This window comes from Hippopotamus amphibius, chromosome 16 (genome assembly GCF_030028045.1).
Source record: "Hippopotamus amphibius kiboko isolate mHipAmp2 chromosome 16, mHipAmp2.hap2, whole genome shotgun sequence".
In the NCBI taxonomy this organism is placed as follows: Eukaryota; Metazoa; Chordata; class Mammalia; order Artiodactyla; family Hippopotamidae; genus Hippopotamus; species Hippopotamus amphibius.
Window position 1 is genome coordinate 17,752,767 of NC_080201.1, and position 27,427 is coordinate 17,780,193.

General features: G+C 41.5%; 1 protein-coding gene across 1 annotated transcript in view; it reads right to left on the bottom strand.

Annotated features, from left to right (window-relative positions):
* Window positions 1-25,560, bottom strand: part of TANGO6 (transport and golgi organization 6 homolog) — a 172,143-nt gene extending 146,583 nt beyond the window's left edge. Inside the window, exons 1-5 of the mRNA XM_057711664.1 lie at window positions 25,462-25,560; window positions 10,182-10,822; window positions 7,767-7,883; window positions 5,703-5,844; window positions 852-988 (exon numbers count right to left, since the gene is read on the bottom strand). Coding sequence (XP_057567647.1) covers window positions 852-988; window positions 5,703-5,844; window positions 7,767-7,883; window positions 10,182-10,822; window positions 25,462-25,558 — 1,134 coding nt within the window. The 5' untranslated portion in view covers window positions 25,559-25,560. The remainder of the gene's footprint in view (window positions 1-851; window positions 989-5,702; window positions 5,845-7,766; window positions 7,884-10,181; window positions 10,823-25,461) is intronic.
* Window positions 25,561-27,427: the final 1,867 nt, after the last annotated feature.

Below are 27,427 nucleotides of genomic sequence, written 5' to 3' on the forward strand. Positions count from 1 at the left end.
AAGAAGAGAAGCTACCACAACAAAAAGTAGCCCCCACTCACCACAACTAGAGAAAGCCCATGTGCAGCAATGAAGACCGAACATAGCCAAAACTTGAGAAAAAAAAAAAAATTGGTACAGAGATGGGAGGGAGACTTACTTTTCTGTGCTTTTAAAATTGTGTACCATGCTAATTTCCCTTGTTTATTTAATACTTATTTTTTAAAAAACTAATAAAAAACACAGAAAAGACAATGACTGTGATGAAACTATAGCTTCCTATTCCAGCTCTGAGAGCGAGCTAGTCAGTTACTAATGGTGAGGGGTTCTTAAACCTAACAGGTCAGTCTCTCCCACAGTTTTTTTTTTTTTAAATAAATTTATTTATTTATTTATTCATCCATTTATTTACTTATTTATTTATTTATTTTATTGGCTGTGTTGGGGCTTTTTTGCTGTGCATGGGCATTCTTTTTAGTCGCGGTGAGTGGGGGCTACTCTTCATTGTGCGCGGGCTTCTCATTGCCGTGGCTTCACTTGTTGCGGAGCACAGGCTCTAGGCGCGTGGGCTTCAGTAGTTGCAGCACATGGGCTCAATAGTTGTGGCGCAAGGGCTTAGCTGCTCCACAGCCATGTGGGACCTTCCTGGAGCAGGGATCGAACCCATGCCCCCTGCATTGGCAGGCGGATTCTTAACCACTGCGCCACTTAGGAAGCCCTCCCACAGGTTTTTAATCAGTTATTAAGAAGGCCCTTCACTGAATAATAAACATTATACTGCTTTTAATTTAATATTAAACAAACATTAAAAGTCCTCTTTCTATAAATATGCAGATAATCCTTAAACAGTCAAAAGAAACAAGATTATTTACCTGGGGGCAGATATCTCTATAATAATCCTCTGGTGAGAGAGACTGCTGGGGACAAGAGGCCAAAATCTTTGCGATCAGGTCGCACTTCTTCCAGTCAGCGGCTGTGGCCTCAGCAGCACTCCCGCCAGCCGCCCCGGCTGCCAGCAATGGACAGAGATGTCAAAAAGTCATCACAGTTCACCACATAAGGTCCTTAACATTTAGAGTAAAAACTATTTTTTCCCTACTGAAAGTTGTTCATTTCTTCGGTAAAATAATCTATTCCTGTACTTTCCTTTTGATGTTGGTTTCTGGGAAGTTCAGAGAAAAAAAGTAGCACTTAACCATTGTAATATTATTCGTATGACTTGAACGCTAGCTTCTTCTTAGTATTTATTACTTTTTAAATGATTAATATTATTATTATTATTCTGTCTCTTTATATGCATCATGTCATTCAAACTGTCTCAAACCAAAACTACGGAGTAAAAGGTACCAGATTTACCTTATCATCTTAGATGATTAGAAAACAGGACAAAATATATAAACAATGGTTTTCGGACATTGGACAACAAGACAGCCCAAGACACTGACCCTTAAGAGAAAGGAAGCAAACAAGGTGAGTTCTATGAATACCCTGGCCTACCACCTAGAGAGAGTTCTGAGGCCACGCCACAGCTGAGAGTCCAAACAAAGCCTGCTGTCTTGGTGAACTGAAGAAACATAGTTCAGCGTTCAGGGAGGCCAACACAGCTAGAATTCTCAGGGCAAAACACCAGAGAGGTGAGAGCTACACAAGGGGGAGCTCCGGGGATCTGCAGAGGAATCCCCTCTCAAGTCTTTCGTGGAGTACGATCTGTGTACGTGTGCGGGGGTAAAAAAGAAAACCCACGGCAAGAAACACCAGAAAGGAGTAGGTGGCACAATCCCCAGAGTTCACACAGGGCTTGCAATTATGTTCCCACTAGTGAGCGTGGGAAAGCCTCCTACATCACAGAAAATCAAGTAAAATCCCAGAAGTGGTGCCAAGTTACCTTGGGTTAAAGGCTGCTCTAGACCCACAGTAACAAGGCTTAAAAGCCAGGATTGAAGGGCTCAAATTGATTCCAAGAAAATTAACTGCATCCCAGAACAAAGCCCAAAAAAGGAATACAACAAAATCTAGCACTCAACGATGTAAAATTAAAACATCTGACATACGTTCAAAAGTTCCCAGGCATATCCACTCGGTGAAATATTCTCAGTCATAAAGAGGAACAAAGGACTGATTCGTGGTATAACATTACACTAAGTGACTCAAACCAGACACCGAAGACCACATATTGCATGATTCCATTTGGATGAAATATCTAGAACAGGCAAATCCATCAAGACAGAAAGTAGATCTGTGCTTACAAAGGGTTGGAGGAGGGGAGAATGGGAATGATTGCTAATGGGTAAGAGGTTTTTGGGGGGGAATGATGAAAATGTTTTGGAATTAGATATTGGTGATGGTTACTCTGTGACTATACTAAAAACCATTAAACTGTACTCTTTAAAAGAGTAAATTTTACGGTATGTGAATAACGTTTTAATTTTAAAAACCTCCCAGATAGGCAAAGAAGCAAAAAGGAACATAACAAGAAGGAAAAATCAATAAAAACAGACCCATAAAAACAGAGATGACAATTAGGAGACAAGAACATTAAACAGGTATTATAATTTTATTCTCAATTTTCAAAAAGGTAAAGAAAAGGATGATCATGAGGAGAGAATGAGGAGAGAAATGGAAGATAATAAAAAGACCCAAACTGAACCTCTAGTAATGAAAAATAAAATAAATGAGGGAAGTTCCCTGGTGGTTCAGTGGTTAGGACTCCACACTTTCACTGCTGAGGTCCCAGGTTCAACCCCTGGTCAGGGAACTAAGATCCTGAAAGCTCAGCGGCTCAGCAAAAAAAAAATCTGAAATGAAAAATATGCCAGATAGACTTAGACGCTGCAGAATAAAAGATCAATGAACTTGAACATGTAGCAATAGAAATTATCCAAAATGAAACACAGAGAGAAAAGACTGAAAAAAATCAACAGAGTAACAGTAACTTGTAGGACAACATTAAGTACAGTATTAGGTATAATTCAAAGTCTGAAAGAGAAAAGAAGGGAAGACAGAAAAAAAATTTAGAGATAATGTCCGAGAAATTTCCAAATATGATGAAAACTATAAGCCCTCAGCTCCAAGAAGCTTAAGAAAACTTAACCAGAAAAAAACATGAAGAAAACCACCCATACCAAGACATATCATAATCAAATTTCTAAAAACTAGTGATAAACAGAAAAATCTTTAAAAAAAAAAAGATATATCAGATACAGAGGAACAAGACAAAAATGACAGCAGACTCTGCATCAGAAATCATGCAAGCCAGAAACAATGGAGTAACATCTTTAAAGCACTGAAAGAAAAACCTATCAACCTAGAATTCTGTATCCAGCAAAAATATTTTCACAAAAGAAGGTGAAATAGACTTCTTCAAACAAACAAAAGCTAAGGGAATTCATTGCCAGCGGATGTGCACTATAAGAAAGGTTAAAGTTATTTAGGCAGAAGGAAATTTGAATTAAAATTTGGATCTACACAAAGAAATGAAGAATACTGGAAACAGCAAATATCTGAGTAAATATAAACTGCCTCAAATCATTTTTGAGAATAAACAGTACATATATGCATATATGCATAAGTAGCAAAATTAGGGTTCTAAGTTTCTTATGCAGCTCTCCAATCTGCATGCCCTTGGGTAAAGTCTAAGCCTTCTCGGAAAAAGAAGAGGCAAAGATCTATCTGCGTGTGACAACTTCTCACAGCTAACTGATAATTTTCCATTTCACTGGCCCTAGAAGCCACTGCAGGTAGAACTGGGGAGGCAACATTACAGCCACTGCAGACCAAATCTACTACTGTCTATCAACCACACGGACCTCACTTTTGTTTGATGGAACCAAGATACATTTGCCACCCCAGAAACAGAAAGTCGAGATCGATTCTCTCTCCTCTCCTACCTCCCCACATATCCAGCCCTTCATTAAGTTCTGGCAACTCTTTCCCCTTACATACATCTCACATTCATTCATTTCTCTGCATTTCCACTGCCACAGCACGGATCCAAGCCACCGGGATCTCTCAGATTCTGCTTCTTAACTGATCCCCCCGCTTCTCTCTAACCCAACCCATTCCTCACAATACATCAAGACAGATATTTGTAAAATGTAGATTTGATCATGTCTCTCTCCTTCTTAAAACCCTCCAGTGGTGTCTCATTGCCCTGAGAATAAAGTTCAAAACCCTGAACTAGGCCTAAATGCCTCCATGATGTGGCCCCTGCCTGCCCCTCCACCCTCATTTCACACCCCTCCCTCATCTCATACCACTCTCCCTCTGCTCTCTACCCTCCCTGCTCTACCCATACTGAAATTTCCTCAGTTCCTTTCCATGTCAGTTCCTTCATACATGGATCCTCTCTCACTGTATCCTCTTCCCTCACGCTTCAACAAGCTTATTCCTACTCAGCCTTCAGGGCTCAGTTTACATGTTATTTCCATCCAAAGGCCACTAAGTTTGTGGCCATTTGTTACAGCAGCAATAGGAAATTAATGTGCATGGGATACAGGAGATAAGGGACCGAACACAAAAGAAAACCAAGGGGATCACCAGGAAAAAGGTAAAGGGAGACCTAGGATGACAGCTCTGTAGTGGTAACTGGTCCAGATTACTCAGAGAGAAAGAGAGATGTCTTCAAGAAGATAAAACATAGAATAGCTGATGTATCTGAATGTATTAAAAGGAGATTTAAACAACTGGGGGAGAATTTGAGAACAGATTAGTGATAAGTACATAAAAAACTAAGCAGACAAACAACACAGATTGCTATTAACTGAAGTTAGTAACAAGATGTACAAAAGTCGTATAGAAAAGGGAAAGCAGTCCTAGTATGCTACTTAGCTCAGCTGTACATCATAGTCACAGTCAGAAGAGTATAAACACTGAACACCGATCTAACCAAAATTAAGATACGACTATATTAAGGGGATGGGAAGTATGCTCGGGCGAACGATGGTAGGGTTGCGAAAGAGAACAAAATCCTTTTTCCCTCATGCTGAGTTGATACATGATGCCTAAAACTGAAAAATGAAGAAGGTGCTGTATACACATTATAGTTAGAGAAACAGAGGTAAATAAGTACCAGAAGAAACCTGCTCAAAATGTTCAAAGTGGCTGTTTCTGGGGATGGGAAACGCAGTGGAAGCTGCCAAGGACTGCTCCTTCTCTCTAAAAGCCTTGTAGACCTATTGCCTCTTTCAACTATGTGCATGTATAATTTTGTTTAAAAATCAAAAAATATAAATTAAAAACTACTACCATACGTAGCATGATAATTAACTTTTCTTCTCTTAATGAGGACTAAGAGAATATAATTGTGGAAAAGAATCTAAAACTTTATCCCAAAGTTTGCATCTCTTGGATATCTCCAGCTTCAGGAGAACTGTTCTGTATTTTAAGTCTTGAGGTGAAGTCCTCTTAGCACCCTGGCCCTTTTCCACAAAGAATTTCACGTTTTCTGTAGGATTTTACCTAAACTTCCGGTGCAATGCTTTCCTCTGATAGTATAAGTTATTTGAAACAGTTGACAATATTACTCAACAACATGAGCAGTGTATCACAACTATTTTTAGAAAAGGGGCAAGAATATGAGTTTTTTGGGAAAAGGAGCTCATTAAGGTTTAACCTCCTCACTCTCCACAAAGGCACAAAGTCTAGTCTCCATCAGGTTTTACAGTCAAATGCTAAAGACCAATAAAGGAACGTGGATACCAAAGCAACAAACATCTATCTCTTACCACCTGCTCCTTCCAGAATGCCCCGCACCACTGCCTGAACGCCACTGGGTCTCATCAACCTTTCAGAGAGGAGCTGCCCGCACAGACGCCGGAGCCAGGCTGGGGCCCGACACCTGACTTGCGTCTTCCCACCTGTGCAGGACTGAAAAAGGAAGGGAAAGGTATAAACTGAACGTTAATGTAACAGGACATGTAGAAATTAAAAATATACAAATATACTGAGTCATACTGATGATTAACAGTATGCTATACAGACTTCAAAAGAGCAAAATGTTTCCTTTTTTTTTTTTTTTTTTTTTTTTTTTCTTGGCGCACGGGCTTAGTTACTCCGTGGCATGTGGGATCTTCCTGGAGCAGGGCTTGAACCCGTGTCTCCTGCATTGGGAGGCGGATTCTTAACCACTGCGCCACCTAGGAAGCCCAAAATGTTTCCTTTTAAAAAAAAAAAAAAGGGAGTTCCCCAGTGGCCTCACGGTTAGCATTCTGGGCTTTCGGGCTTTCACGGCCGTGGCCCAGGTTCAGTCCCTGGTCAGAGAACTGAGATCCTGCAAGCTGCACAGCCAAAAAAACCCAAAACTCCTTTACAAAACTTTCTTCAGCGTCACTTTTAAGAAAGTAAAAATACAGTGAAACTTCTTTAAGAGAAGTATCAAGTGAAATTTCAAACGCAGAAATAGACAAACATGTCTATGAATAAAATATAGCATTGGGGGACTCAAGGTTAATGTAACCAATCTGAATTCAGTCCTTCCAATCAAATCTAGCTTCCAAAGAAGACTCCTATGAGCATTACTCACCACTAAGAGGACGGTCCACAACAGTGAGAGGACACTAGTCCTTGCCTCCACGGTCTTAGCTACTCTGATGCCTTTTGACACAGCAGTTTCAAGAAGAAGAGTTAGATTTCTTCAAGAACTCCTCTCTGAGAGCTCTGTGGAGCCACCATGAATAAAACAGACCTTCCCTTATTTTGGGCTGGAACGCCAACTGTAGTGTGGTCATTCACTGTGTTTAACTATGTGAGCGTAAAACTTACATGAAGGAAACATTTAATCCCAACTGGCCTGTTCTCTCTTTTATTTAAGGAAGATTAATAATCACCATTTATTGAAGGGCTTATGATGTGCCATGCTCTGTGTTAAGTACCCCCCCCACACACACACACATTCTCAAAAGGGACTTATAAGGAAGGTACTGTTGTCATCCCCATTTTATGGGTAAGGAAAGTGAGGGATAGAAAGGCTTACTAATTCAAAAAACTGCACGCTGGGGTCGAATTCCAGTGTGCCTAACTCCAGAGCCTCTGCTTTTCACCACGCTCTTATCATGGATTTGGTTTAATCTGGCAAACTGTGGACTCATTCAGAGAAGCAAAGCGTGAGCCAGAGGGGCCCAATGTGAGGTCACAGTAATAGTCTAGGGACCAGATAAAAATGACTTCAACTAGGAGAAATCTCTGTAGCCAGCTTCAGCTGGTCCTACAGACAATTCCTTTGGCCCTTCCTGTTTTACTGTTTTACTCACCTAAACTCACAACTAAAATTTGGGTACTGAAAGAAAATAGATAATTGCAGATACATCATCAAATTAAATCATTCTGGATAAATGGAAAACAGAAACTATCTTATGCCTAGCAAAATATATACTATTATGTTTTTCCAAAAGAGATCTAAGAATAATCCAATACTAGCTCTAATTTTAATTTCTTGACTTCAAATACTCTAAATAATAAGATGTCCAAACACTTCCGCCAGAAGTATGTATTGTCAAACAGGCAAATTTTAGTTTAAAAAAAAAGATCCAGTTTGAGAATGAAGAAAATATATTTTTGTCATAAGCCTTAAAAAATGATCACAATACTCTTGGGAAAAGTGTCCATCATTCCACTAAAAGAAAAATCCTTTTAAATTATCCCAAAGATCAGTGTAATTTAGTTCTACGTATACCACTTAACAATCTAAAAGATGAAATAAGACTCAGCTAGATTAATTCCCCAGGAGAAGAAGACAGTACACCACACATCATCATTAAAGGTTCATCCACAAGAGTCCCCAGAGTACATACCTGGGGTGGTCCTCCCTGGAGGATAAGTAATTCTCGGACTACTAATGGTTGATACACTTGATCCAAGATGTCTCTCAGCGCATCCCTAGATAGAGCTCTTTCCTCTTCAGTTAACACCTACAAGAAGCACATACTTGGCTTTGGTGGAATACAAACCAGACAGGCAACAGAAGGTAATGCCTTGCAACACTGAACAAAGATGTTTGTGAGGGGTGAAGGAGGCCGCCTTCTTTGGCCTCTTGATTTCCTTCCACCCGGAAGAAGCTATAATACTGAAGCACTCCTGGCCCTCTCTCCATCCCCTCACCCACTTCTGGGCAGGAGATCGCACTGACTTGACCGATTGGTGAGTTCTGGCACACACAGAGGAGAGAGCTCCTCTTCTGTCTCTTGGGAGAGAGTGCACAGTCTGCTGTGCTCTTCCTTGCCGTAGATTTTACACAGGCATGTTCCCTGCCACGGGGCAGAAGGCACTGCAGTTTTCTAGCGCTCTTTATTTATTATTTTTTTAATTAAATTTATTTATTTTATTGGCTGTGTTGGGTCTTTTTTGCTGTGTGCGGGCTTTCTTTAGTTGCGGTGAGTGGGGGCTACTCTTCGTTGTGGTGCGCGGGCTCCTCATTGCCGTGGCTTCTCTTGTCGCGGAGCATAGGCTCTAGGCGTGTGGGCTTCAGTAGCTGTAGCACAGGGGCTCAACAGTTGTGGCTAATGGGCTCTAAAGCACAGGCTCAATAGTTGTGGCGCACAGGCTTAGCTGCTCCGCGGCATGTGGGATCTTCCTGGAGCAGGGATTGAACCCGTGTCCCCTGCATTGGCAGGCGGGTTCTTAACCACTGCACCACCTAGGAAGCCCTCTAGCACTCTTTAAACGCTCTTTAAAACTGGGTGAGAAGTAAGTGTGTCTAATTCTGGAATGCACTGTTAGGCAACCCATTTGTCTCCCTCTGTATACCTTCCAACTCTGCCTTTATGACTAATAAAGATGACATTTTGACTTGTCACCTCTTACTCTGTTAACTGTCTTTTAATTCATTCAGAACTTGGGCAGTAAAGAAGGGTGCTATTTAATTGGGCCCCCCTCCCAGCCTCAACAGACCTCACAGTCAAGCCCTCAGAGTCCTGCCCGTTACAATTTAGCAAACTGTGGTACAGGTGCTGCTTAGAGCAGCAGTTATTGCTGGACTTGTCCAGCTTCATAATGTACACCCCCCATGTTTCCCCTTGTCCTCCCACTCCCTCATTTGGTCCTTTCTGAGTGCTTCCCTTTTCTTTTCTCTCCTCTGCCCGAGACCCCGGGTACTGCTTAGCCCCAGCAATAGTAATAAGACCTGGTCCAGACCCTCCATCTCAAAGAAGTGCAGGCAAGCAGGCACTGATAGAGCTGTCAAGACGCCCACTCTGCTGTAAAGAGCACAGAGCTCTGTGCCACAGAACATAAGGGCACTGGGGGAGCTCGTAATTTCGTGTCACTACTTGGGTAACAATGGCTTTTACATGTTTTCTGTTTTATCTTGTTTTGTGAGCGCAGGCAGCAGAGGGACTAGGAGAGCAACCAGAAAAGGAACAAGGGGGAGGGTGACACAGACAGTGAGGTGGGTGGGCGTCATGGAACCCGGCTGCAGGAGCGAAGGAACTACCCTGCATGTGGCCCTCGGCACACTTAGATCTTAACAGCGTCTTCTGCTGAGGCTCCTGTGCTGATGCTGGCGGTCCTCTCATGGGGAGACAGTGGTCCCCGCTGCTGTACTTGTGAGTCTTGTCTCCCCAGTTACTGTGTGAGCTGTGAGAGGAAGGGACCACGACTAATGCTTCTGCAACCTCCACAGCACCTTTGTAGTCCAGACATCCAAATCCTTACTGAGTGTCAAAACACGGACACATACCCTTAACATTTAATAACAACGAACACTGACTGGATTGTGCAGTGTCCCCAGTGCTCTGAATACCTCATCTTACTTAATCCTCCCGAGAACTTAATGAAGGAGACGTGAATAGTTTAATAGTAAGAGTCATGACTTTTTGATGAGCACTGCCGGGGACTGGGCTGGGTACTGCACACACATCATCCTTAATCCTCACAGCCACCATCCAAGGCGGGTATTATTGAACACATTTTACAAAAGAGGAAACAGAGCCTCAAAGAAACAGCCTGCAACAGCTGTTCCAAAACAGGGCAAGAAGGGACAGGTGAAATGGACTCTCCAAGTGTGAAAGGACGAGTATTTAATAAATGAAAGCTCCAACCCCCTAAAAAGATTCATCTATCCACCAGAGATGCTTGGGTGGAATAAAAATTCTAGATCTTCCCATCAGCATTTTTCCAAAGAACTTCAGATTGTCTTTTACAGCAAGCACACACAAGTATACACACATATTCACACAGACTCTCACACACTCTCTCAATGCTATGTTTACCTCTTCCTCGGGACTTAGTGGTTTTCTCTTGGTTGGGCAGAATCCCAGCTGGCACAGACCTGCTGCAATATCCCCAAAATGGCGGCAGAAGATCAAGCTCGCCAGAGATGCGTGCTGAGCAACACTGAGGAGGACCCTGCAGCTGGTGTACAGTCTCCGGGGTGCACTGGGGGCGGCCCCGAGACACACCACGTCCTGAGCAACGGCACCAAACTCAGTCCTGCATCTCAAAGGGACTCCAACGCCGGGCATGAGATAGGGGCAGACACCCAAGGTAACTACAAACTGCAGAACTGACTGGACAGTCTTCTGCTGTGAGATGCTAAGTGTATCCGGGCTCAGGGCAGGAGCAGCTTCTGGAGTCCTCGGGTTGGGTGTACCTGGATTGAAATCAGCTGCAAGGCGGACCATGGTGTCCTTCAAGCACAACAGCAACAGTAAGGTTTGGGAGGTAAAACGCCAGGTGACATCCACAGAGTCTTGTGGCCATTCTGCCTCATTAGTAATTTCATCCCTTAGGAGTTTCAGTTTCTTCCAGTGAGGATCCTGCAGAAACTTGTGCTCCAAAGCAGACAGGTTAGATTTTAAAGTAGCCAACAGGACATCATGTTTCGTGATCTGTAGTGAATTTGAGCCTGATCCTTTTGAAGAAAGATAAAGGAAATTACATACATGGAAAACAAATTGTACTTTCCTCCATGTGGAATGCCTTGCCCACTCCAGCACATCCTCTGAGGCCCGGCTCTGATGTCTTTCCTTCTAGAAAAGTGCCCCCAATTGTGCCACCCCAGCCTAGGCAGAATTCAAGACCACACTTCCTGCCTTCCCATAGCACTCTGGCTGTAGTTAGAACAGTGTGCCTAACCCATTACACGTCATCTAGTTTGTTTCTGTCCCCCACATGTTATGAGGGCAGAGGTCACGTCTTAATCAACTTACTGGGCTTAAATTGTAGCCAGAACAGAAATCCAAAAAGCTAAACATTCACCACAGAAGGTTCATTCAGTCAAACTGTTCTAGATCCCAGGGATAAAGCATCGAACAAAACAAAGTCCTTTCCCTCATGGAACGTACATTCTAGAGAGGCAGATCACGGAATATAGACACAGGGTACAGAGAGATTAATTTAATCACATTCCTCTCCAAAATATCTATTCTCAATTTTTCCTGGACCTTCCTAAAGTGGTCTTTACTGCCCTCTGCTGGTGAAGGAGCTCATCTACACTCTCAGCAGTTGCCATCTTTGCAGACTCCCTCCTGGCAACACTCCGCCCTCGGTTTCTGGCACAGTAAGCACTCTTTCCTGGTTTTCCTCCTGCCTCCGTGGCCATCTTGCAATGTCTCCCCAGCTGGCTTCTTTTCCTCTACCAGATGTCAAAATGCTCCAAGGCTTGCCCTGAACTCTGCACTCTCTTTTTTGACAATCTTATTCAGGTCCAGGTCTCTAAAGATGATCTATAAGCTAATGGCTCCCAAATTTATATCTCTGGCCCACGTCCACCCTCTGAGTTCCAGAGACATATTTCCAACTGCTGAATGAAAACTCCACTTGGATGTTTCTTAGGCATTTCGAATTCAACAGATTCTTGATTTTCACAAGTACCTTCCACTCCCTACTACAATCTAATCAGGTTACTAACTGGTTACATCTCCATCCTTTTCTTTCTCTCTTTTATCCAATCCACAACCAAGTCTTGTCTGTTCTGCTCCTAAATGGTTCTCAAATTCATTCATTTTTCTCCACCTCACCACGACAACCTTTGTCTAAGCCATGAACATCTTTAAACTGAACTACAGCACCAGTCTCTTAACTGGTTTCCCTACTTATACACCTCCTCTCCCCAAAATCTACTTTTCACACATCAGATCTTCTTAATATTTAAAACAGACTTCTCTTGGCGGAAGTATGCACACACATTCCTGATGTGTATATACCAAAAAGTGGAAATGCTGAGTCACAGGTATCTAGAAGTCTCAATCTAAATATTATCTCCTCAAAGGCGGCTTTCCTGACCAATCTAAAAGCCCCACACTGTTAACTCTGTGATAGCATCCAATTTCTTTTCTCCATAGTACTTACCATAATCATATTTGTTGGGGTTTATCTTCTTTCTTCTCTATTAGAGTTTAAACTTAATGAGGGTAGGCACTATGTCTCTCTTGTTTGATCTATGCTTAGCATAGTACAGAAGGTAAGCCCCAAATAAGTATTTGTTAGTTAATTGAGTAAAAGAATGAATGAAAAAGAGTAATTAATAAAGATCTCCTTAAACTCCTAGAAGCCCAACCCTCCCAAAGATAACAGCTATCAACTCTGGACGAAGTGTAAAAAGCAAATTTCTGCAGATGCCGGAAGGTGACAAAAGTGAGTAAGAACAAGGGAAGGCACTCGGAAGGAAAAAACAGCATTAAGTTTCCTGCTTTTTCTTGCCTTTTCATCTGGGCTTGGCCTTAGCATAGCTAAAATTCTAAGAGAAACCCATTGTCTTACTGACTTGAAAACCATGGCACAGAATTCAGGGCAACTACAGCAAGTGGAAAATAAGAAGAGAAATCTCAGAAAGGAGAGAACCAGAGAGGCGGAGGCCCCAGTTTTGTATATAAATTGTGCCCAAATCTTTGGCTAATCTTTGAACTAAGCATGTGTCAGAAGAAACTCAAAGAGCTCAGCTAAGATTAAAAGAACTGAAAAGAGTTACTGCCCAACACAGAAGAGACAGAGCTTGAACTATGAATCAGTCAAGTTAATCACCTACTTTAAAACAAAACAGGGATTCCCTGGTGGTCCAGTGGTTAGGACTCCGTGCTTTCACTGCTGAGGGCGCAGGTTCAATCCCTGGTCAGGGAACTAAGATCCCATAAGGCACGCAGCACAGCCAAAAAGGGGGGAGAAAAGAAACAAATAAAACAAAACAAAAATTCAATACTCTCTGGAGGACTATAACAAAATCCAGAGTTTCAACGACATATCCTTCATGATGTCCACTATATAATTTGAAAGTTCTAGACAGATAAAGAAACATGGAAACATGACACCTCAAGAGAAAGACCATCAACGGAGACTGATCCTAAATGACCCAGGTGTCAGACTGAGCAAAGATTTTCAAGCAGCTCTAAGCTTATGTTCAAGGATGTGATGGAAAGTACTCATTATGAATGAACAAATAGGGACTCTCAGCAAAAAAGCAGAAAGTATTTTTAAAAACCCAATGGAAATACTAGAATTTAAAAATATTTGAAAGTAAAAAAAAAAAAAAAAAATCAATGCATGGACCTAACAGCTTTGAGATGACCAAAAAAATTTAAAAAATTAGTGAACTTGAAGATATATCCCTAGAAATTATCCAATCTGAACAACAAAGGGAAAAAAGATTTTTAAGAAATAGAGCCTTAGGATCTGTGAACAATATCAAATAATCTATTTGTAATAAAATAGAGACTAACTAGAATAAAAGGAGAGGAGAGAAAATGGAGCACAGAAGGATTTGAAGTATTAATGATCAAAATTCTCCAAAATTAGTGAAAAAACATAAATTTACAGATTCAGTAACCTCAGTAATGCCCAATCAGGACAAGTAGAAAGAAAATCACATCTAGGTATATTATAGTCAATTGTTAAAACAAGAGATAAAGAGAAAATCTTGGAAGCAGAAAAAGGTGACACTTACAGGGGACCAATGCTATGAATGACTGTAAACTTGTCATCACAAGTAATGAATGCTAAAAGACAGGAGAAAATATCTTTAAAGTGCTGACAGGCGAAAAAAAGAAAACCTGTCAACTCACAATTCTATACTCAACAAAAAGTAACCTTCAAAAATGAAAGTAAAATGAAGACATTTTCAGATCAATGAAAACTAAGATAACTGACTGCCAGCAGATCTGGAATACAAAGAAATGCTAAAGAAAGTTCTTCAAGCTGAAGGAGAACAGAACCAGATGGAAACTTGGATCTTCAGGAGGGAAGGAAAAGCATGAGAAATGGTAAGTATGTGGGTAAATATAAAAGACTAATTTTTTCCTCTTAATTTCTTTAAATATATATAACTGTCTAAAGCAAAATTTATAAAATTGTATTTTGGGATTTATAACTTACACAGATACAATAAACATGAAAACTATAGCATAAAGCCTAAAAGGGGTGGGGGGCTGTAAAAGGACCCTTATAGCTGCAAGGTTTTTGTGTGTTCTGTGAAGTACTACAATATTCACTCTAAGCAGATTGTGAAAAATTAAGGATGTATATTGTAATTCTAGGATGACTACTAAAAACATAATACAAAAAGGTGGGTTATGGTTATAAAATCATAATAAAGTGTTGAAAATATAAATGAATTCAAGCAGCAATTGACTTCAAAACTAAGGTTAATATATCTTCTAAGAAAGGATCAAAATGCAATTGATGGTAACTAAAAGGGTGTTCAACGATGCATTATTTACAGTAGCGTAAAATCTGAAATACATGCTGAGGAAGTTATGGTCTACCTGTATCTAACATACTATATGTATATGTAAAATTATTTTGTTTATTATCGTCTCTCCACCAACTAGAATAAAAACTTGACAACAGGGATGTTGCTCTATTTTGTTCACTGCTGTGTTCTTGCCTGGAACAAGGCCTGCCTGACACATAGTAGCTGTTCAAAATAAGTAGCTATTGAATGAATGAATAGCAGATTATTTGAAGCCATTAAACTATGTTGAACATTATTTAATGACATGTTCACTAAATATATTCTAAAGTGAACAGAGTATGAACCACTACACGGGCAAAAGATATGAACAGTTTACAGAAAAAGAAATGCAAATTGCTCTTAAACATGAACATATGATCAACCTTGCTCCTAGAGAAAAGTAAATTAAAACTATACCAAAATATCACTTCCCATCTATCAAGTGGCTAAAATCCAAAAGTTTTTATAACACATTATGTGTTTTGGGGAAACACACACTCTCATACATGGCTGGTAAGGGACTAAAATGGTACATCCCTAAGAAGAGAATCTGGCAATATCTAGCAAAATTACATAAGCATTTAACCGTTGGCCCAGCAATCCCTCTTTTAGGAATCTATCCTACAGATAGACACACAGGCAAAAACGCAAAGTGACATACACACAAGGCTACTCATCGCCATATTGTCAGCGAGGCAGCAGTAGGGAAGGGATGGGGTTGAATCAAAATGTGCTTTTTTTTGCAAAAACTAACTCAAGTCATTAAGTCACAGAAAGTTCCAGATACCAGATGTCCCAAAAAGGTTACAATGCATCCAACAAGATACTATAGTACAAGCAAACACCCAAGCACCTGCTTGCTTTCAGTTTTGGGCAACCTGGAGTAACTGCTGCCTCACTATAATGCTCATGGATGGTCATGCCTGCCCCTTCATGAATATGCATGCCCCCCAGGCTTAAACCTTCCTTGGTCCAGTGGTTAGGGGAGTCAGTGCTTCAAGAGCTATTGTAACAAAGAACAAACCTGACTCCATATTGGAGCTATTCCTTTAGTTCTAACCTTTGTGCTCTGTTGCCTGTACTTGGTCATGCTGGCTCTGCACATTTGTAAAAGGATGTTGCCTGGTGCCTGAAAAATATATGATAGCCTTTCCTCAATGCTCTGCTTCCCAGGCTTGACCTTTAAAGGAATAACATTTTTCCATTCGTATACAGATAAAAAAACTGCAGAAGAGAAAATAACATTTTTCTTGGAGGTTTATAGGAATGTCATGACCAGACCTATGTGGACAGCTGTAAGAATATGGGTCTGGCCAGCACCAAGAAGTTTGCAACAACAAGCCACACCCTATCCCCTTTTAGTATAAAAGAAGCCTGAATTCTAACTTTGGTAGGATGTTTCTTTGGGATGCTAATCCACCATCTTCTCAGCCTGCTGGCTTTCGAAATACAGTTGCTATTCTTTCCCCTAACACCTGTCTCTTGATTTACTGGCCTGTCATAGGAAAGCAGTGAGCAGTAAGAGCTTGGACTCAGTAACACTATCTCCCTGACTACTTACTTGTCACAAGTAATAAATGCTTCTGCTTTAGGAAACTACTTGGTGTGTTCATTGGCTAAGCACCCCAAGCGACCGACCCACTGAGTCCAGTAAAAGTATTTCTCATATTAACAAAAGGCTTAAAACAACTGATGGACCCACTGAGTCCAGTAAAAGTATTTCTTATATTAACAAAAGGCTTAAAACAACCCAAATGTGGGACTTCCTAGGTGGCACGGTGGTTAAGACTCCGCCTGCCAGTGCAGGGGACACAGGTTCGAGCCCTGGTCTGGGAAGATCCCACATGCCACGGAGCAACTAAGCCCATACGCCACAACTATTGAGCCCCTGTGCCACAACTATTGAGCCCGTGTGCGGCAGCTACTGAAGCCCATGCACCTAGAGCCTGTGCTGCATAACAAGAGAAGCCACCGCACTAAGAAGCCCGAGCATCACAATGAAGAGTAGCCCCTGCTCACGGCAACTAAAGAAAGCCTGTGTGCAGCAACGAAGACCCAATAAAGCCAATAAATAAATAAATAAATAAATAAAATACTTTAAAAAAAACAAACCCAAGTGTTCATTAATAGAGAACTCATGAATAGGGCTTCCTAGGTGGCGCAGTGGTTAAGAATCCACCTGCCAATGCAGGCGACATGGGTTCAAGTTCTGCTCTGGAAAGATTCCACATGCCACAGAACAACTAAGCCTGTGTGCCACAACTATTGAGCCTATGCTCTAGAGCCCATGAGCCACAACCACTGAGCCTGTGTGCTGCAACTATTGAAGCCTACGCGCCTAGAGTCTGTGCTCCACAACAAGAGAAGCCACCACAATGAAAAGCCCACATACTGCAATGAAGAGTAGCCCCTGCTCGCCAGAACTAGAGAAAGCCCGTGTGCAGCAATGAAGACCCAACACAGCCAAAAATAAATAAATAAATAAAATAATAAATTTATAAAAAAAAATAGAGAACTGATGAATAAACAGTGGCATATCCACATAATGGAATACTATGCAGCTGTAAAAGGGAAAGAGGAAGGTTTCTATGTACTACCAGGCAGTGATCACTAACACATACTGAATTTAAAAAGTAAGATGTGCAGGAAGGAAACATAGCGGCGAAGTAGAAGGATGTGGAGTACATCTCTCTTCACAGATCCATCAGGAATACATCAACAGATGCAACAATTCCCACAGAAAACCAGCTGAACACTAGCAGAAGACCTTGGACACTGGAAAGGACTACAAAGATCCCGGCATAACTGGCACAACAGTGTAAAGCAATTATACTCCAATAAAGAGCTAAAAAAAGAAGGAGAAGGGCGAGAAGGAGGAGGAAGCGGTGTGAGAAAGAGGAGATCAGAAAAAGGAGGAGGAGGAGGAAGGGGAAGAGGAGAAGGAAGAAATGTGGTAAAATGTTAACATTTGGGGAATCTGAGTGAAGGGCAAAATGAGATTTTTTTTTTATAAATTTATTTATTTATTTATTTATTTAATTGGCTGTGTTGGGTCTTTGTTGCTGCACACGGGCTTTCTCTAGTTGTGGCGAGGGGGGCTACTCTTTGTTGTGGTGCGTGGGCTTCTCATTGTGGTGGCCTCTCTTGTTGTAGAGCACGGGCTCTAGGCACGTGGGCTTCAGTAGCTGCGGCACATGGGCTCAACAGTTGTGGCTCACGGGCTCTAGAGCGCAGGCTCAGCAGTTGTGGTGCACGGGCTTAGTTGCTCCGTGGCATGTGGTATCTTCCTGAGGCAGGGATCGAACCCATGTCCCCTGCATTGGCAGGCAGATTCTTACCCACTGCGCCACCTAGGAAGTCCTGAGTTTGTTTTGTTTTTTTTTTTTTTTAACTCTTATTGCAAGTGTTCTGTGTCAAAATAAGAAGCTAAAATTAAAAAAAAAAAGTAAGGTGTAGAAGAATGTATACAGTATGTTAACTTTTGTGTTAGAATGGGAAGAAACATAAAATATATTATTTATTTTTATTTTTAAAAAAGCAGCAGAACAAATTAAAAATTAACTAAAATGAGTTGTCTATAGAGAGAGGGAGAGATCAGTGGGGAGGAGACAGGGATGAATGTATCCAGTTTTAGAGTTTTCCTTTTGGAGCCCAGTATGTTCCTCATACTTAAAAAAACTTAAGTCAAAAAGAAATTTCAAAATATTAGTAAAGGGCTTCCCTGGTGGCACAGAGGTTAAGAATCCGCCTGCCAATGCAGGGGGCACAGGTTCGTAGGCCTGGTCCGGGAAGATCCCACATGCCTCGGAGCAACCAAGCCTGGGCGCCACAATTACTGAAGCGCACACACCTACAGCCCGTGCTCCGCAACAAGAGAAGCCACCGCACTGAGAAGCCTTCACACCACAGCAAAGAGTAGCCCCCGCTGGCCGCAACTAGAGGAAGCCCGAGCGTAGCAACAAAGACCCAATGCAGCCAAAAATAAATTAATTAATTAATTTAAAAAAATTAGTAAAAATAAAAAACAAATGACTCCAATAATTCTATACTCTATGTCCAAGGTTGCCAAACTACCACCTGCAGGTCAAATCAGGCCCACCACCTAGTTCCACAAGGAAAGTTCTACTGGAACATAGCCACGCTCATTTATTTATATATTACGTATGGCTGCTGTCGAGCTACAACGGCAGAGGTGAATAGTTGTGACAGAGACAGTATGGATCACAAAGCCCGAAATATTTACTGCCTGCTCCTTTACAGAAGAAGTGTGCCAGCTCCTACTCTAAACCAAGTTAGCAGCAAAACCACACAGAGGATTTTCAAGTGAGCTGCAATACAGAACTCTGTACATCCTGAGGACAAAACAAACAAAAATCCCTTAGAAACAGTAGGTTTGTTGATGGTAGTAATGTAGGATTTGTTATTTTAAAATATTGTATGCATGTGTGAGGATATATCAATATGTGAATATATATTTGTGTGTGTGTATATATATGAAATAAGTAAATAACTATGTTAATTTCATTAGGAACCAATATTTTCATTTAAGAGATAAAAGTATAAAATATAGGGACTTCCCTGGCAGTTCAGTGGTTAAGACTCTGCACTTCCAAAGAAAAATGGCTAGGTGGACAAATACATGTAAAAGAATCTAGGTCATGGTATACGAATTTTCAAGGTAAAATTCCTTCCACTTTTCTATAAAAGTTTCTATAAGCTTTTCTATAAGTTGAAAATTTTTCATAGTGAAATATTAGGAAAAATTTAAGCTCTATATTTCATTTCAATGATGACTATCCATAAGAACTCTTGATTTGTTATTTGTTTTCCGAAATCCACGTTTCCTAGCTCTAATCGTTGAAAAAGTCTGGAAGCAATGATACTTCAGTGGCAATTACTAGTGTCTATCTTGTGGTCTCTAAATATCACTTCTTTTTTTTTTTCTTTCTTTTCTTTTTCTTTTTTTCTTTGGCTGCTCCACGTGGCATGTGGGATCTTAGTTCCCAACCCGAGATCGAACCCTCGCCCCCTGCACTGGAAACATGGCATCTCAACCACTGGACCAAGAGAAGTCCTTCATTTCTTAAAGAGCTGTTTTCAAGAATGGAGCAAGAAATGCATAAGATGAATCTGGGATATCTGATGTCTGAATGCACAGAAGCAATCAAAGACTACTAGGGTCACATCAAAGAGTCCAACAGCCAACTCAAATAGCTCCCATAGGCCACAAATGGAACAATTAGAGTATCAAGAATAATGAGTACAATCATTGAAACATATATATATATATATACAAAAACCTATTTCTTCATAGTAAACAAAACAAAACAAAACAAAAATCACTCCACTGGCTACCTTTGGAGACTGCTAAGATACTAATGTATTATTCTGAAATTGATCCAATAAAAGAACAGAATGAACCTAACTTTATTAAAATATATACGTGTGTGTGTGTGTGTGTGTGCTGTACACACACAGAAAAAGATCTCAAAATCGATACTTCAAAGTATTAACAGTGATGATCTCTGGATGGTAGGGCTTTGGGTGAATTTTTCTTTTTTGCTTCATTATGTTAAAAATTTTTTTTTCACATATGTATATGTGTTATTTCTATACTAAAAACATATTTTAAGGTTATAAAACAGTATGTAGTATATGAGATCATTTTTGTAAACAAAAAACTATATAATTCCCAAAAGGTAATCTCTGCATAGTGAGACTAAGGTCATTTTAATTTTCTTCTTTTAGTTTCCCTAAAATTTTTTAAAGCTTTACTATAAGGAATATTAACCACTTCTATGAAAAGAAAAAGGAATGATAACATTTTTCTTTCAAAATAGTGAGAATCAGAAGAGAAAGATTTTCCAGGACTTCTCCAGGACTGTTCAGGGCTAGTGTTCTGACTCACTGGCATAAATATCTGGTTCCTCTGAGTAATATATACCTAAAAAGGAAATGAGTGCTTTCATAGCTTGCTGCCACTAACCATCAAGGTCACTAACCAATCTCTGAGTGACTTCCTGTGACTTTATAAGATCTTGGAACCCAAACATGGGACACAAAGAAAGTGATTTAAAACAAAGCTATTAACTGTTTTCCAAGAGGCCCTTAATAAAGTAGTCTCCTCTGCCCTCTACTGGTGACAAAAATAAAATCTACTTGAAAATAAAGCATTCTCTGAGAGCAGCAGTTCTCAGAAGGTGGTATAGTGTCTCAGGTTCAGAGGCCCTTCCCAAGATTCTCTCAGAAAGCCTGCAAGGTCAAAACTATTTTCATATTAATACTAAGACACTATTTGCCTTTTACACTCTCATTCTCTCTTCAGTGTACCAAGTATGAAAACTTCATTGATAGGAGTTCAGATTCCACATTATAATTAACCCTTTCAGAAAAAGGAACGACAACATTTTTCTTTCAAATTTTTGAAATTTAAAAACTCTTATTGAGTTTTAAAGAGGAATACCCACAATTATCTGAAAAGATGCAAAATACACTTTTCAAGGACTTCCTAGGTGGCACAGTGGTTAAGAATCGTCTTGCATATGCAGGGGACATGGGTTCAAGCCCTGCTCCAGGAAGATCCCACATGCCGTGGAGCAACTAAGCCTAGGTGCCACAACTACTGAAGCCCACTCACCTAGAGCCCCTGCTCCACAACAAGAGAAGCCACTGCAATGAGAAGCCCACGCACCACAATGAAGAATAGCCCCCACCCACCACAACTACAGAAATCCCGTGTGCAGCAACGAAGACCAACGCAGCCAAGAAATAAATATAAGTAAATTTATTTAAAAAATACATTTTTCATTAAAAATGTCATTATGTTAACATGTAACAGGTTAGTTACTGTTATATTTAAATAGATTTAAGGGACTTCCCTGGTGGCACAGTGGTTAAAGAATCTGCCCGCCAATGTTGGGGACACAGGTTTGATCCCTATTCCGGGAAGATCCCACAAGCCACAGAGCAAATAAGCCCGTGCACCACAACTACTGAGCCTGCGCTCTAGATCCCTGTGAGCCATAACTGCTGAGCCCATGTGCTACAACTACTGAAGCCCATGTGCCTAGGGCCTGTGCTCCGCAACAAGAGAAGCCACCACAATGAGAAGCCCGTGCTCTGCAACGAAGAGTAGCCCCTGCTCGCTGCAAGTAGAGAAAGCCCGCGCACAGCAATGAAGACCCAATGCAGCCAAAAAAATAATGAAGTTCTTTAAAAATAAATAAATGTAAAAGGTTTCTCTTAAAGTCTTAATTTCTAATACCGTAAACATTGATACACATAACCCACATAAAAGCTTAAGTCCTCAACACTTTTTAAGAGTGTAAGAGTGCTAAAACCAAAAAGTTTGAGATCTGAGGCCTTAAAACAATGTTTTCTAAATTACAGTCATATAGCACTTCCACAGTTTTTGCCATTTATCTGAGTACCAGCTGTATTGTTATTTGCTTTACTTGTTTATTTCAAATCAAATCATTTTTTAAACTTAAATTAGTAATAGTTAATATACTGTCCTAAGGGCTTTACGTATTTAATTCAATCCTCACACCAACTCTGTGAGGTATGGAGTATTATATTACTATTCTTGTTTCCAGATGAGGCGACTAAGGTTAAGCTATTCGCCCCAGAGCATACTCAACTCTGGCAACCTGGCTCCAGAACCCAAGCTCCTGATCACTACTCAATGCTTTTCAGCCTCAAAATACTCCTCTATGTACTGCCTAAAACCATCTGTATCACACTTTGGGAAATGCTGCCCTCATAAACAGTATTATTTATTCTTCCCAATCACCAATTTAAACTTCTATGCTTTGTGACATTTAAAAGAAAACTTCATAATCTTTTTTTATAAATTTAATTAATTTATTTATTTATTGGCTGTGCTGGGTCTTTGTTGCTGCACGAGGGCTTTCTGTAGTTGCAGCGAGCGGGGGCTACTCTTCACTGTAATGTGTGGGCTTCTTATTGTGGTGGCTTCTCTTGTTGTGGAGCATGGGCTCCAAGCACACAGGCTTCAGTAGCTGCAGCACGTGGGCTCAGTAGTTGTGGCTTGCAGATTTTTGAGTGCAGGCTCAGTAGTTGTGGCACACAGGCCTAGTTGCTCCGCGGCATGTGGTATCTTCCTGGGGCAGGGATTGAACCCGTGTCCCCAGCATTGGCAGGCGGATTCTTAAGCACTGTGCCACCTAGGAAGTCCCAGACTTCATAATTTGTGCAGTACTTTTTATTCAGTTAAAAGTGCAAAACAGTATTGCATGCAAAAATAAGGGTGATGAAGCTTCATTATTTACAAGTCACCAAAATTTCCATCCCCCCCATGTAATTTGAATTTAATAACAGAGTTCAATGAATATATATTTAGTCTGAAAAGTTATTTTTTAGGAAAACTACGGCTGAGATGACCTAAGCAAAACTTCACTGAAACTGAAAAACCCCTTTCAAATTCTGCTTAACACGCTTCCTAAAAATGTAGGTAGAGATGTTATTCTTATTTGCCCCATAATTGAGAAAAGAAATGGAAGGCAGGGGAAGAGAAAACACTTAACGCTGTAGAACTTTTGATGGCTCAAAAGGGAAAGATTTGGTATCTTCCTTCCTTTCCCACCACCTAGACTGCATTCTTCTTTCTGTTGCCTGCCACAGCCCCATCCCTGCATAACTCCTTCTCTATCCAATTCCCACCTGTACCACTTAGTCACCACTAGCATTATCCTGCCATGTTGAATATCTTTGGTCTATATGTGGAGTATCATCTCCCCAAACAAACAAGATGCTTGAGAGCACAAGTTGTTAAATATATTTCTGTCTCCAAAAGCACTGAGGATAGAATACTATATACAGTTGACTCTCAGTAAATATTACCTCAAAGGTAGTCAATTTAAAGACAGATCAAAAGAAGTTTAATCCAGCTGGATATAATTTCAGCACTTTCCTCTTGTCTCAATATCCTCTGTCCTTTGGGGACATCTGAATACTTATCATGCACAGGTATTTTTTTAATTCCCTCAGCAGCTGACGTAAGAAAACAGCAGAAAGATTCACACAATATATAATAACCTGTGTCAAATAATATCATTTTACCAAATTACGTATTCTTTTTCAAACAGGAATGCTTGAATTCTCCTAAGCTAAATGAGTACATGTATATAACTCCACCACACACTCGTTGAGAGTTAGAGAGGGTCTTCCAAAAATGAAGTGTATGTGGGATTTCCTTGGTGGTCCAGGGGTTAAGAATCCGCCTTCCAATGCAGGAGACACAGGTTCCATCCCTGGTCTGAGAACTAAGATCCCACATGCCACAGGGCAACTAAGCCTGTGCACCGCAACCAATGAGCATGCAGGCCACAACTAGAGAGCCCATGTATCACAACTACAGAGCCCACACGCACTCTGGAGCCTGCGCACTACAACTAGAGAGACGTCCACGTGTCACAGTGAAGGAGCCCACATGCCCCAAGACCCGACACAGCCAACAATAAATATTTTTAAAAGAAACAACAAAAAAATTAAGTGTATGTGCTTTGTGACAGATTACTTCCAGATTGTTTAGCTTATTTATCCCTGTTCTCAGTTATGTTCTAGATAGTTGCAGTTGCCAGACAAGTAACCTCTTGATTAGCAGGTTAAAAGTGTATTTTGTAGTTTAATTCTTCACTGGGGCAAAGTAGTATGGTTACCATACTATGGGAAGGCCTCTGAATTCAAATTCTAGCTCTACCACTTAGGAGACTGGCATTGGGCAATTTCCAGTGTATTACACCTGAGACTTGGTTCCTTCACCTGTAAAATGGAAATACAAGTAACACCTATCTCATGGGATTGTTGTGAGGATAAAAAGATATACATAAACAGCAAACTACAGGGACTGATACTTAGCAGGCACTCAATTATTATTAATAACTTATTTTCACTTGCCCCAAGTACGGTATAATGTTTCGGGAGTCTTCACAGTTTGGCAAGCTAGGGTAAATTTCAAAATCTGACACTGGGTACATCACCTTCATGTACCTTACCTTGCTCACGCTACAAATCCCTTCCTTCAAATAACACACTCTATAAGTAGGGCCCTATTTATCATGTATCTTTCTCAAAGCTCTAGATAACATCAGAGGCTCCATACTGAATAATATGCCTTCGTCTGAGGAGGGGGTTCTTCAGCAGACCTTGGCTCTAGGTTCGTGCTCTGCCTCTAATTTGACCAAATGATTTTTGTCAGGTGAGTCTCTTCGGTGAGCCGTGGGTATCCTCGGCTGTGAAAGGAGAGGCTACACCACTCCCAAAGGCCCTTCTGATTCTAAATTGGGAAGATCTTATCAACTCACCAGGAAAAATTTAAAGTGACTGTAAATCCCTAAATCCTCTCCCCAAAACGCAGCTCAAAAGTCACTGCTTCCTTTGCCTGGACTCCTTGGCACTTTGTACAAATCTCCAGTATCCACATCGGACCCTGTGCCCTCAAGAGGCTGGAACCTCTCTGAGGCTGTGTCTGCAGTCCCCTTAGAGGGCTGCAGTAAGGACGGATGAAACCACGCACTCAACGTGCTGAACACAGTGCCTGGCCCACGGGAAGCGCTCGGGATACTTGGTTAGCATCAGTACTCAACGGATCCCAGCCCTCCGTGAACCTCGGTTTCCTCAAGGGTAAAGTGAGGCTGGGCAGACCCTGCCCAAAGCCCCTAGGAGCTGGGCTGGGCACCCTCAGGGCCGAGGGGCTCCCGGGGAGGGCCTGGGGGGGCGCACGCCGCGGGAAGAAGGGCAGCCCTGAAAGACCTCTAGCCCTGAGAGTCCCGGGTGCAGCCCGGCGCCTAGATCCGCCCTCTCACCTCCCGGGCTCAGCAGCAGCTTCAACGCCTCCAAAATCCGCTCCAGACCACACGTTTCCAGTACCCCGCTACCCGCGGTCTGTTGGAGGGCCGCCATGACTGGAGTGGAACGCGCCGCTTGCGGCCTGCGCAGGCGCTTCAGCGGCCCGGCGCCGCTGCCATGTTGAGTGTGGCCGAAGCGGGGCGGGGCCCGCGGCGTGGGGCGGGGTCGACTTGGTTGGAAACGCCCTCTTTAGGGAGAAATCTTTTCTCAGGCCACCTGTACTCCCCCGAGTTGGAGGCGGGGGTAGTAAACATAGCTAACACAACCTGCCTACGTGCGCGATTTCAGAAACTCAATGTGGTTAACTTCTACATGAAGAAAAAGGATGAGAGAAGTAGTTTATGAAATGATATGAATTTCAACATGAAAATATTTGGGTGCTGAAACACTGAAGGTCATAGTGAAGTAATCAGATGCTGCATCATCTTATAATGAAGTTTGGATGTGTAAAACAATATTCAACTGCTTTTCATTAGTGATATATAAAAATAAGTACTAGACACACACATCCATTGTGAATAGCTACAAATATTGTTACTGATATGATTTCTTAAATGAACTAACTACAGTTCCCAATTAAAGCTCCATCTTTGCTCTATTTACAGGTATTCCTGGGAAATTCAGCGTCTGTTAAAATCGTGTCCCATCAAAATTGCATTAATATGTAAAACAGAATGCCTTGGAGATTCACATCATAGATAACAGGTTTTCTTCTACATGAATCGGGGTGGGACATTCAAAAGTCATGTTGTCTGAAAGGCATGCTGCAAATCCAGGACAATTCTTCTGAGGGCAAGACTTTAGCATGCCTGCCTCTTCCTTCACTCAAAGTCAGTAATTTCTCCTATCATTGTCACAGCCAACTCTAATACCCACTTTGTGAAACTGCTCCCAAGAGGCTGTCCTGCATCTCCTTGAGATCCCCTGAGCTAGCCTGACTTCATGACGGATGACTGCTCTTCAGCACTTAGCTGCTGGAAGTCTTGGGAAATGGGATGCGCTCCATATGCAAGACCATGCCACTGGGGGAGGAAATTGTTCATTTAACTCCCTTCTCAGTGAGTCAGGCCCCCTTCTGGTCACTCCCATTTCTCTGGGCTCCAGCCCTATTCCATCAGCCATTGCGTACTCTCTAAAATGCGAAGATAACAGAACCATTTTCACTAGGCTACCCTGGGGAGTTAAAGTGATACCGCTCTCAAGTATTTAGCAATGCCTGCCACAGAGGACATGCTTAATAAGTTGTACCTGGATCTTCCTCCGCATCTCTTCCTCAAATAAAACCTGCCAAAACATCTTTAAATTGGAAAAACATTTTTGAAGGGGAAATAAATGACCTACAAAATTTCGTAGCTCTCTTTTCATTAAATCCCACCCTAGGTTTTGTCAATAGACGATTTTTCTTCAGTAAGTGTGGACACAAGTTCATTTTGGGGGAAAAAAATTTTAAGGTCATTTCAAGGTGTTAAACATTTAGCCAAATGGGTATAAGGCATCATGTGGGAAAGGCCCACCCCTAATATTTGTGGGGAAAAGTACAGATGGAGGCGCTCATATAATGTCTAAATAATTCAAAGTATAAATCAAACCAATAGACCAGTATTTTATTAAAATACTTTCTATCCGCTTACCTTGAAAAATAAAGCAGGTTTGAATTGAGAATTCTCAGACTTCGCCTAAGAGCTCCATACTGAACATGGCTATACGGGAGGAGCCAGCCCCGCACCTCTGGCCTGGCCCCATTTTATTCTCACTAACGTCTCTTCCTGGACCCACACACGTGGACACCCCAACCTGGATGTGCACATCCAACCTCTGTCCACACACCCAAGAAACTCCCACTTGGCCTCCCTTGGGCTAGGAGAGCACACACAGGGAGCACGGCGCACCTTCCGGAGGGCAGACCGAGAGGCCAACAGAGCC